The sequence below is a fragment of the Adelges cooleyi genome, unplaced genomic scaffold (assembly GCF_023614345.1).
Source record: "Adelges cooleyi isolate 19-005CV unplaced genomic scaffold, UGA_ACOO_1.1 ACOO_flye_CR_arks_rails_tigmint_CR_PRNA_249, whole genome shotgun sequence".
NCBI lineage: Eukaryota > Metazoa > Arthropoda > Insecta > Hemiptera > Adelgidae > Adelges > Adelges cooleyi.
Window position 1 is genome coordinate 1,037,298 of NW_026095914.1, and position 12,970 is coordinate 1,050,267.

A 12,970-nucleotide genomic window follows, 5' to 3' on the forward strand; every position below is an offset into this window, starting at 1 on the left:
AGTTTTAAAACTTTTGATAAGGATTTGTACAAGGAATATTTTTATTTTGTATGCTCTTGTACGTAAATAGTTTCAAATTTAAATTATACCCATTTCCCACCTCCTTAGAGGTAGTTCAAGTTTTTTTAGCCGTAATTTTAGGACCTTTAAGTTGAAAATTTGTCAGGACTTAGAACTCATATGTACCCATAACAAACGAAATAAATATTCAGAACTACAGTTCATATTTAATTAGTAGAAAACTGCGTTTTTCGCAGATTTTGTAGATTTTAACATAAACACCTTAAATCACAAATAAAAAAATGTATCAAATCAATAAAACATTTTTATTGACATCTATTCACAATGGTACTATTGGGTTTTGATACTCAAGTACTGGTTTTAGCTTCGATGCAAAGCGAGAAGGTATTGGTTTTACTCTGATGTGGGCTTTTTTTTTCGCTGTATACACTGTAACTTTTTTAATACTAGACCATTTCTTCGAACAGCGACTCTATAAATCACAAATTTTATCTAGTTTGTTCTTTGGGGGGGGGGGGTAGTTGAAAAAGTTTAATTCTTCACAGACGAAATTTGAAAAAACAAAAAAAAACCCTACGAGTTTTTAAGTTAGAACGTTAATTTGTAAGTGATTTTATCCGAGAGGGCTAGTACAGTAGAGTATTGGCATAATGTAATCAAAGCAATGAGGAAACGGAGAGGTCACATGTCTACAAGAATTATTATAAATAAAAGTGCTAAAATTGAATAAAATCGCTTTCAAATAAACGCTTTGATGCTCATTTGTAAGTACAGAACCTTCAATTATAACTTTCTAAATTTGCTGGTTTATACTGTGCTTGGTTTGGACTGTACTGGCTTGAAAATACTAACTACCGAATTGCATCTAAGCGTTTTTTCGAAAGTGATTTTATCATTTTCAGATTTAAAAATTCCTGTTAACCTGTGACCTCCCCGCCACCACTATGCCCCGAACCAACTATGCTCCGTCCCCACTATGCCCCGACCCCACTGTATTGTTTTTTTTTTATTTTTAGTAAAATACAATTCGATTAAACTTTGAAGTTTATAAATTTTATCAATTAAAAAAGACGTAGCTTTTTAATTTTTTTTTTTAATGCAATTTCTACAATAATTTTAAAGCATTTTAACGACTTTTTTTAATTGTCTGATTAGATTAATTGGATTATTATTTTTTTATCTATAAATATCCTCGTTTGAAAGGCTTTGGTTAAACGTCGGTTTTGTTGATATCCCTAATAGCTTTGTTTTTGTTTAATGTTTAAATTTCACTATTTTATGTTTTTATTTACTTTACCATAAACTTTAGCTGAAACATAAAATACAACCGACGATGTACGTCGTGCAAAAAATTTTTTTTTATTCCATTAAAGTGTTAAAACTATAAGACCACTAAATTTAAACCGTTTCCAATAAAAAATATAGACAATTTTTCTTTATTTCACTTTTCGAAGCAATTTTTTAGAGATTTGTTCGGGATATACAATTTTGTCAAAAAAAGCTGTGATCAAACTTTTACTTTATTAAGGAAAATTACAAAATAAGGGTGAAATACACTTTGACCGTAGTCAATTTCCATGACTACTCACACACAGCTTCACGGCAATACTAACTACCGATTTGCATCGAAGCATTTTTTCGAAAGTGATTTTATCACTTTCAGATTTAAAAATTCCTGTAAACCTGTGACCTCCCCCTCCCCACTATGCCCCGACCCCACTGTACTGGCTTTTTTTAATATTACATAAATAATAATATATTATAAATGTATTTACAATTTTCTCATTTCTGTAAATTCTACCCAAAGGTGTATACAGCATATTTGTGTCTACAACGAATATGTTTGACATAATACAACTCCAAGGCATTTTATATACTAACGCATTTAATAGTACGAAAAATTTGAGTACATCTATTATTAGGGGCTTTTTTATGTGTATTATTATGACTCATATGTTCGTTGCTACCGAGATGGTAAATAAAACACAAAAAAAAAAAATATCACTAACCGTACAATGTTCACACATTTAAAACGTACAACGAAAATTCGGAGCATAAAATAAAACCTTAAATAATTAAATATTTTTTTTTAATTATTCTAGTCTATAGTTTCTTCAAATTGAATTTAATTTGCTATGTACGGCTCACCATACAATGGGCGCTAACAAAAATATGTGTTAGAACCACATTGGACAAGCCAGACAACAAGTGGGGGTAGCGAAGAGCCGTCTTACCATTTACAATAGAATCCTATTGGTTATCCTATGTAAACACAATTGGTTGCAAAATGAGTGTTACTTGCATTTTAAGAAAATGCGGCAAGTGGAGGAGAGTCACAAAACTAACTACATAAAGTCAAACCGAACACTGTAAACTGTATTAGTGGTTTTTTGTGTTTCTCGCACACAACTTAATCCATAAGGTTTATCAAACAACTACCAAGTAAGTAATATTAAAAATTATTTTGCTTTGACAGTATGTTTAGAGTGCATTCGTCATCTATAAATTGACTGCATATAATTTCATAGCGTTTAAAACTAAGTTAATTTATTTGTATTATTTTATCATATTTATATTTTTGTATTGTTTGTATGATTATATCAGTTAAAAATACTTACATTTTATTGACTCATTCGTGAACGGGTTATTCTTCTATTAGTTTGTAATACAGAATTGATCGTTGACGATTTATTATTTCATTATTATTACTATTATTTCATTAGGTATGTTTGTCGATGAAAAATAATAAATATTATTGATTTTTGTTTTATTATAGGTATTCTCACCATGAACTCAATCATGCGTCTTCGTTGTGTCATGTTATTTGCAATTTTTTCCTTTGGTCTCATCGTAAGTGCAACATTCTATACAAAACATAACAAATACGAATATCTACTCTTTTGTTATTATAGAAACATTTATATATATATATATATATATTTATAAATATATATATATATATATATATATATATATATATATATATATATATATATTCATAATGTTGATATAATAGTAATATTTTACTTATTGTCCGTAACATAATGTAACTAAAAACGACTGCAGTGATCTTTGTCATCATGCAAACTACATATTTAGGCATCTTACTATACTAGACAATGGGAACAAGTGTTCCCAGAACCTCTATAACGTCGTACCCAATTTTCTTGGACTTATCTTCAATGAACCTGCAAAACTTTAACTCTACTGGTATTTGTCAAGACAGTCGTCAAGAGCTATGATACTACTAATAGTACTAATACTGTGTATGTACGTCTTTCAGATTTCATTACATGCTGCGTCACCCCCAAGGACATCTTCCCCGGATACGCCTCCCTCGAAGCGTCATAAGTCCTCCGAGGAGGCAGGCAACGAGGAGGCAGGCAACAAGGGGGTGGGGGACGAGGGGGTGGGTGACGAGGTTGAGGAGGAAAAGGATGAGAAGGACGAGGATGAGGAGGATAGGCCCTTGGATGAAAATGCCATTGACGAGGGTTTGAACAGTTATGACCCGATAACAAGTCTTCAATGTAGGCTTATTGAACCTTATTTATATAAATGTTTTCAAAAAGATGAGAAAACTGATGGTTGTAAGTATCTAAGTCATTATTTTGTTTTATTTTTGTATAATACGCAAAAGGAAGATTAGATTAATGAAATTAATCCAATTTCCATTCTGTAAATACCTGTTTTTTTTTTTTTTTTTGATGCTGGTTTTAGAACCTTAATACCTTTATTTAAGTACCAGTCGGACTTAGAAAAACTTTATCGTTAAAAAATATACATTTTGAAAATAGTTGCTGTAAACATGGTCGAAAAATATGGCAGAAAGTAGATTTAGAACACATACATACAGTAATTTAAATTTAGAATGAAGTATTTAAATACATCCGATTAAACTATTTTGTAATCAAGAAACACTCAATTGTTCTTTCAAAATGTTTTGTTGGTATTGTATTATACATTCTACCGTCTACATAATAATATTAAGGATTTTTATTTTTTTGGGAGGTTTTTCCTGATTTATTTATGTTTAGTAAAATTACGAGACTGGACTTAGCGAAATGAGTAAATAAGAACAAATATTTAATGCACATTTTATTCGTGCTTAATGTCATATTGTTCAAAAAAAATACCAAATTTGGCCATGATCCTAGCGATTTTTATTTCATGGCACAGTTTACTTATAAATTGTACGGTATTATAACTGTTTTTAACATGTTTTTTTATATTTGTGCACAGTTAACTCACATGAATTTCATCCATTCTATGCTGATGTCGTCGAAGATGCACAAAAATTAATAATAGCCGGCAAAGATGGCGACGCAAGCGAAAAGTTAATCACTGCAACACAAGCTATGGTGGTTCTCGAAGAAGTCGACTGTGCGGATGTGCTCGAAGACAAAGAAGCAGTGGATAGTATGTGGGAAAATTGGCATGATGACACAGTCACAGACCAAGAAAAAGAGGGTATTCTAAAAAAAATAGAAGTTATCGTCGAAAAATTCATAACAGACGTAAAGAATAAAAATTAATAAAAAAAAAAAATTCAACATTTATATATTTAATTAACAATGTTTTGTTTTATATAAAGATAAACTTTAAATGATTGTTGTTAATTGTTATATTATATATTTATGTTATTCTTTTGTCATATACGAGATATTATACGTCATATTGTTCACTATTTAACTTTTGGATTTCATTTTTTTTTTTATACCTGGTTCTATAGGTGAATTACAATATTGATATGCTAAAAATCATACCCTAGAGCACATTTTCATGTCCAAACGATGTTCAATAACTAATGAATATTATAGTATGAGAATGGGTCCCCACTTGCTTAGTAGACACTTTTGGCGAGACATTACTAATATTGCGAAAAGTAACAAGTTGCAATTAGTAAATGCAATTTGCAACTAGTAGTCTAATAAATATTTTTATTTCCCTTAAAAACGCTGAAACGGTTTTATCCCTATGAATTATCAAATTTAATTCATGCCGCATTAAACTATACTGCCGCCATTGGACAAAGACATTTTGTAAATTTACAATTTTCCTTGTCGACAATAAAATATATGTTTATGCGGGGTGCAATTTTATATCATTCAATATAAAGCATATATTCAATCATGTTACTATCAAGCTACATTACTCAAAATAATTTATCAATAAGAAGAAGTTGTTATAACTATTGTACTTACCGAAGTTCCAAGACAATTTTGTTTAAGCAATGTTTTGTGGAAAAAAATGGTGACAATGGTAATACTGCAATATAATTTTCGATAACAATTCTTTTAGGGCAAAAAGCTCAGACGTCCAGATGACAAGTGCCATAATTAACGAAATTGTTCATAATAATTTTTTTTTTTTACTTATATAGTAGGACATGTGTCTCGTTTGCACAGAATCATATATTTATGGGTATTACATTTGATTATGCAATAAAGTGTTTTTTGTAGAATATTAGACATGTGTCCATTCTGTATATATTAGCTATTCAAATAACAATAGATTATTAAAATACACAAAAAAAATAATATAACAATAAAATGTAAAAAAAATATGGTTATATCTGACCAATTAATGGATTTGAGTAATTCGTCTTCAATATTTAAAATTGAAAAGAGAGCACATGTGTTTCAAAAGTTACACCGAGTTCAAAAGTAAATAAAAACTGATTACTTTAGCATAAACTTTAGCTGAAACATAAAATACAACCGACGATGTACGTCGTGCAAATTTTTTTTTTGAATTCCATTAAAATGTTAAAACTATAAGACCACTAAATTTAAACCGTTTCCAATGAAATATATAGAATTTTTTTCTCTATTTCACTTTTCGAAGCAATTTTTTAGAAATTTAATAAGGATATACAATTTTGTCAAAAAAATCTTTGATCAAACTTTTACTTTATTAAGGAAAATTCCAAAATAAGGGGGAAATACACATTGACCGTAGTCAATTTCCATGACTACTCACACATTGCTGTGTGCAAATGAGTAAACAGGCAATGGAAATATTTAATTACATTGTTGACAACGATATATGGGTTACTATAGCAATACATTCATACAGACAGACGATCAACCCTAATCGTATCAACCCTTAAACTAAAAATTAATTTTCAAGCAAACAATTGTAATTTGGTACGTTAGGTTTTCTCGATATTTGTATTTTTATCTGTAAACCCATCTTATTTACTTACATAATACTACTACTACCAACTACTACTTACACGTTCAACTACTATGCTTAGTTTGGACTGTACCGGTTTGAACCGATACGTCCATAGATTCGCATTGAAGAGTTTATTTAAAAACGATTTTATCACTTTCAGTTGTAATAATTTCTGTGTACTTGTGACCTCCCTTCCCCACCCACTATGCCTCGACCTAACTCTACTGGCTTTGTTTTTTGGAAAAATGTTAACGTTAACGTTAGAAAATAATCCTTCTTCTTGGCTAACGTGTACAGATTTCTTTTACCAGAGGCCCAAATTTGGGTTTTCAAACCGAATATTATGTTTGAGGTTTTAGTTTATGCGCTAAATTTTCGTTGTATGAAATGTGCTAGTATATTAGGTATATAAAACGATAAGCAACACACGGTTAGTAAATTTTTTTTTTCGCGTCTTATTTACCTTAAATTCGTATAGGTATGAAAACACCGATGTACTCATGTTAACATAGAAAACACAATTTTTTTCACTATAGAAAAACACTTGGGTCGTTCGATGTGCGTTCCCATTTCCACTGTTTACATAAATTGAAAAGTACGAATCGACAAATTCGAGGTCTTAACAAATTCATGGCCAACCCGACTTTTTGACGATTTTCTAGAATAATAAAAAAAAAACAAATTTTTTTTGGTAATACAATGTTATTTCAAGGTCATTGTAATTTTTCCCCCTTCGGTAAGAGGAATTTAGGGAGGGGCGATTTTGCAATATCCTATAGCAACTTGTATGAATAATAAATTTATACATTTATGTTAATCTATTTTTTGTGTTTTAGTAAATTAGAATTTGATTGGACTTTGAAGTTTATGATCAAATTTAAAAGAGCCGTAGTCTTTTAATAAGTTGGATTATTATTATTTTTTATAACACACAAAAAGTCACGTTCGCATTAATACCGGTCGCTAAAAGAAATTCCACATTCAAATAATATAACTAGGTCGATGACAAAAGATGTTGTTTTTGTTTTCGAATATTTTTTTATTTAGGACATATTATGTGTATGACTGTAACTGTTTGAACAAGCATACAAAACAACAAATCAAAACAAGTGGTCTTCTTATTTTAAATAAATAATACAACTTAAAACGTGTTTTCAATACGTTTTCCCGTTGAAAAAAGTGAATATACAATATTATTTAGAAAAGTAACGATAAAGGTTTTAAATTTTGAATATAAAAATAATATAGTAACATACACGGATGTAGACATTTTTAGGTGTTCTAAGACCAATTGTAGGAATATGGAATAAAATACAATACAAAAAAACATATGTATTCGTGATAATTCATAGTTTTTTTTTTCACATTATATAAATAATAATATATTATAAATGTATTTACAATTTTCTCATTTCTGTAAATTCTACCCAAAGGTGTATACAACACATTTGTGTCTACAACGAATGTATGTTTAACATAATAAAACTCCAAGGCGTTTTATATACCAACGCATTTAATAGTACGGAAAATCTGAGTACATCTACCATCAAGGAGCTTTTTTATGTGTATTATTATGACTCATATGTTCGTTGCTACCGATACGAATTTAAGGTAAATAAAACGCAAAAAAAAAAAATACTACCAACCGTGTAATGTTCACGCATTTATAACGTACAACGAAAATTCGGAGCATAAAATAAAACCTTAATTAATTAAATATTTTTTTTTTTAATAATTCTAGTCTATAGTTTCTTCAAGTTGAATATAATTTGCAATGCACGGCTCACGGTACAATGGGCGCTAACAAAAATATGTGTTAGAACCACATTGGACAAACCAGACAACAAGTGGGGGTAGCGAAGACCCGTCTTACCATCTACAATAGAATCCTATTGGTTGTCCTATGTAAACACAATCGGTTGCAAAACGGGTGTTACTTGCAACTTAAGAAAATGCGGCAAGTGGAGGAGAGTCACAAAACTAACTACATAAAGTCAAACCGAACACTGTAAACTGTATTAGTGATTTTTCGAGTTTCTCTCACACATGACTTAATCCATACGGCTCATCAAACCACTACCAAGTAAGTATTATTAAAAATTATTTTTCTTTGACGGTACGTTTTAGAGTGCATTCGTAATTTATACATTGACTGCATGTAATTTCATAGCGTTTTAAACTAAGACTTAATTTGGTTTGTATTATTTTATTGATCGATTAACTTTTAATTAATAAAACAATTAGTTTTAGAACTATTTAAGTCTCGGGTCGAAGTAATGTGTTGTTTATTTTTATCTGCGCGTTGCGGGCAGATTAAAATTAAAAAAAAAATTTGAGTATTGCACTCAACCGAACTTGGTTAAGGCATCGTGGTTTAGGAATATTTTCACATCCATTTTCGCCGTAAGCTTTTAGAAGCGTGCCGTATTCTGTTGCCGACTAGACCGGTCGAGTACCCATTAACGCGATTATTAAATATTTATTAATAATAACTTACTATCAGAGTGGTCTGAACAAAACGACACCCATTATAGTCATTATAGATGACAACCTATGTTATAAAATTATTCGTTGCACTTGCATATTGCATATTTTTGCACTGACAAGTTTTGCCGTATACAAAGATATGTACACCAATGAATCGAATGCATATATACAGGGTGATTCAATAAGGAAAAGACACACATTCGCTCTTAAAAAAAATTGCAATTTTGTAGTTTTTCTATTTGTTTTTACAATAACATAAGTTTTTGTTATTGTAAAAAACTGAAAATTATTCTAATTTTGATATTTTTTAATTTTTTTTTAACGCTATTATGTCTTTTGAAACTGAAATAAAAACGTATGTATATATTAATTTAACTTTTTAAACTAAGAATCATTTGTTGTACATTTTGACTCGTCGATTACCAGTTTTAGATAATTAATTTTAAGGTTTTTAAAGTTAAAAGTTTAGAACGGGAAAAAGGATAGAGTGTAATATTATTTTTATCTGCGTGCATAGCTCTAACTTTAGTAACATCAAAAGTAACTAGGTATCCAAAACCGGTTATCGACGAGTCAAAATGTTCAGAAAATTATTCTTAGTTTAAAAAGTTAAACTAATATGCACGGGTCCCATTTAATTAAAAAAATACCTACTAAAACATGTAAATATTTAGTAATTTTATAATATTGTAAAATAACAAAAACTGCAATGTTTTCAAAAAGAAAAACGATAAAATTGCAATCAAACAAAAAAGAAATATTAGATAAACAAACTCAAAATTCAAAGTAGGTAGCTCCATTGGGTGTCCCCCTACTGCATGTTATTCAAGCTATATTATTATTTTTGTTTTTTACTGTTTACCCATTTACTGTTGTGCATATATTTTGTATATTTGTAAGTATTCAATGTAATAAAGACATTTTCTAAAAAAAAAAATTGCGATTATTTTCGAAGAAAATGGGTGTCTTATTCTTAATGAGTGCACTTGTGCAGGATTCCCTTACGGTGATTATACATTGCAATGTTTTCTAGGTCAATCGAGCCTATAAATACATTATTTTATAGTAAAATTAAAATCACAAATTAAAAAAAATCCAAACACAAAAATAGGAAAATCTACACTATTGTAAAAATATTACGTTTTCAGCTCTAGATTTGCAGAAAATATGTAGGTATTTTTAAATAATTATTGATCCTGTCAATTACTATTAAAATTAAATTATGCGTGATACATAGGACTCTTAGGATGTTAGCACCCTACACAATGGTTTTGTTTAGGATTTGGAATCAACAATAAGCATTTAAAACTATAACGGGTACATTCGGCTGCCGATTTAACATAAGACAATACAGAGCTAACTAATTAAAGTGACAAATTGTGGTTTTCCTTATAAAGTAAGAAGTTAGTAAAGCGGAAACAAGGCAGTTTTTAATTTTGAATGTCGATGTCTGTACTACTTGGACCCGATTAATGTGTTATCAATAGTTAATTTACATTCCTCAGAAATACAAATATCGACAGTAAAATATATAATTAGTATTAAAATTAAAAATACTAGATATTTATGTATGTATTTAAAATTTATTATAAATATTATATTTAAAACTTACTGTTAAAATAATAATACCGTAAACACATTTTAGACGTTGGCCGTTGATTTCGAGGCTTATTATTTAAATGAAAAAAATATATTTCTGAACATAATTACAACTATTAGAACAAGTTTTAGTTAATACCCGAATACCTGGGGTTTTAATACCGAGTAGTCGGGTATTTTAACTACCCAGTGTAATCGTAAGCTCTAAATTTAGTACCATGTAATTTTATTGAAAAGATTCTATGCAACAACACTGCTCAGTTTATCGGAAACGTGTAATTCTCAGGACATTATTTTGTACAAAACTGGAAACTAATATCGATAATTAATGTGGATTTGTTATTGTCGAATAAACATTATAAGCGTGCATATCAGTTGAATATTAATAAAAAAATACTTACATTTTATTAACTCGTTCGTGAATGGGTGTCCATTATTTGTATTTTGAGTTATAGTTATTCTTCTATTAGTTTGTAATACAGAGTTGATCGTTGAAGATTTATTATTTCATAGCACCGTTATTAAGTATGTTTGTCGATGAAAAATAATAAATATTATTGATTTTTGTTTTGTTATAGGTATTCTAACCATGAACTCAATCATGCGTCTTCGTTGTGTCATGTTATTTGCAATTTTTTCCTTTGGTCTCATCGTAAGTGCAACATTCTATACAAAACATAACAAATACGAATATCGTTCAAATGTATAGAAAAACTGTTTGTACTCTTTTGTTTTTATAGAAACATATATATATATAAATATATATATATATATGTATATTCATAATGTTGAAATAATAGTAATATTTTACTTATTGTCCGTAACATAATGTAACTAAAAACGACTGCAGTGATATTTTTCATCATGCAAACTACATATTTAGTCATCTTACTATACTAAACAATGGGAACTAGTGTTCCCAGAACCTCTATAACGTCGTACCCAATTTTCTTGGACTTATCTTCACTGAACCTGCAAAACTATAACTCTACTGGTATTTGTCAAGACAGTCGTCAAGAACTATGTTACTACTAATAGTACTAATACTGTGTATGTACGTCTTTCAGATTTCATTACATGCTGCGTCATCCTCAGAGACATCTTCCCCGGCTACGCCTCCCTCGAAGCGTCTTAAGTCCTCCGAGGAAGCGGACAACGAGGAGGTGGGGGACTAGGATGATGAGGACGAGGATGAGGAGGACGAGGATGAGGGGAACATTACGCCCTTGGATGATGATGCCATTGACGAGGGTTTGAACAGTTATAGCCCGACGACAAGTCTTCGATGCAGGCTTACTGAACCTTATTTATATAACTGTTTACAAAAAAAAGAAACTGGTGAATGTAAGTATCTAAATCATTATTTTGTTTTATTTTTGTATAATACGCAAAAAGGGGAGAGTAAGTTAATTAAATTGATCCAATTTCCATTCTGTAGATACCTGTTTTTTTTTTTTTTTTGATGCGGGTTTTGGAACCCTATATTTATTTAATTATCAGTCGGACTTAGAAAAACTTTATCTTTAAAAAATATAAATTTTGAAAATAGTTGCTGTAAACATGGTCGAAAAATATGGCAGAAAGTAGGTTTAGAACACATACATAGTAATTAAAATTTAGAATGATGTATTTAAAAACATCCGATCAAACTATTTTGTCATCAAGAAACACTTAATTGTTCTTTCAAAATGTTTTGTTGGTATTGTATTATACATTCTACCGTCTACAGAATAATTAATGATTTTTATTTTTTTTTTGGGGGATTTTAATATTTTGGGGTTTTTCCTGATTTATTTATGTTTAGTAAAATTATGAGACTGGACTTAGCGAAATGAGTAAATAAGAACAAATATTTAATGCACATTTTATTCGTGCTTAATGTCATATCGTTCAAAAAGAATACCAAATTTGGCCATGATCCTAGCGATTTTTATTTCATGGCATAGTTTACTTATAAATTATACGGTATTATAACTGTTTTTAAAATGTTTTTTCATATTTGTGCACAGTCGACCTATCTAAATTGCATCCATTCTATTCTGATGTCGTTGAAGATGCAGAAAAATTAATAATAGCCGGCAAAGATGGCGACGCAAGCGAAAAGTTAATCACTGCAACACAAGCTATGGTGGTTCTCGAAGAAGTCGACTGTGCGGATGTGCTCGAAGACAAAGAAGCAGTGGATAGTATGTGGGAAAATTGGCATGATGTCACAGTCCAAGTAAAAGAGGGTGTTCTAAAAAAAATAAAAGATGTCGTCGAAAAGTTCATAACAGCCGTAAAGGATAAAAATAAATAGAAAAAAAAAATTCAACATTTATATTTTTAATTAACAATGTTTTGTTTTATATAAAGATAAACTTTAAATGATTGTTGTTAATTGTTATATTATATATTTAATGTTATTATTTTGTCATATACGAGATATTAAACGTCATATTGTTCACTATTTAACTTTTGGATTTTATTTTTATTTTTTTATACCTGGTTTTATGGGTGAATTACAATATTGATATGCTAAAAATATACCCTAGAGCATATTTTCATGTCCAAACGATGTTCAATAACTAATGAATATTATAGTATGAGAATGGGTCCCCACTTGCTTAGTAGACACTTTTGACGAGACATTACTAATATTGCGAAAAGGAACAAGTTACAATTAGTAAATGCAAATTGCAAC

General features: G+C 29.6%; 1 protein-coding gene and 1 long non-coding RNA gene across 2 annotated transcripts; both read left to right on the top strand.

Annotated features, from left to right (window-relative positions):
• Positions 1-2,725: 2,725 nt before the first annotated feature.
• On the top strand, positions 2,726-4,689 carry LOC126837453 (uncharacterized). The gene is made up of 4 exons (XM_050571360.1): positions 2,726-2,744; positions 2,798-2,871; positions 3,305-3,611; positions 4,264-4,689. Exons 2-4 carry the CDS (start codon positions 2,809-2,811, stop codon positions 4,554-4,556), a joined length of 663 nt encoding a protein of 220 aa, XP_050427317.1. The 5' UTR covers positions 2,726-2,744; positions 2,798-2,808; the 3' UTR covers positions 4,557-4,689.
• A 3,545-nt stretch (positions 4,690-8,234) lies between these two features.
• Positions 8,235-11,451, top strand: LOC126837454 (uncharacterized). Its single transcript, XR_007685521.1, has 3 exons — positions 8,235-8,284; positions 10,866-10,939; positions 11,355-11,451. It is a non-coding gene; the product is annotated as an uncharacterized LOC126837454 (long non-coding RNA).
• Positions 11,452-12,970: the final 1,519 nt, after the last annotated feature.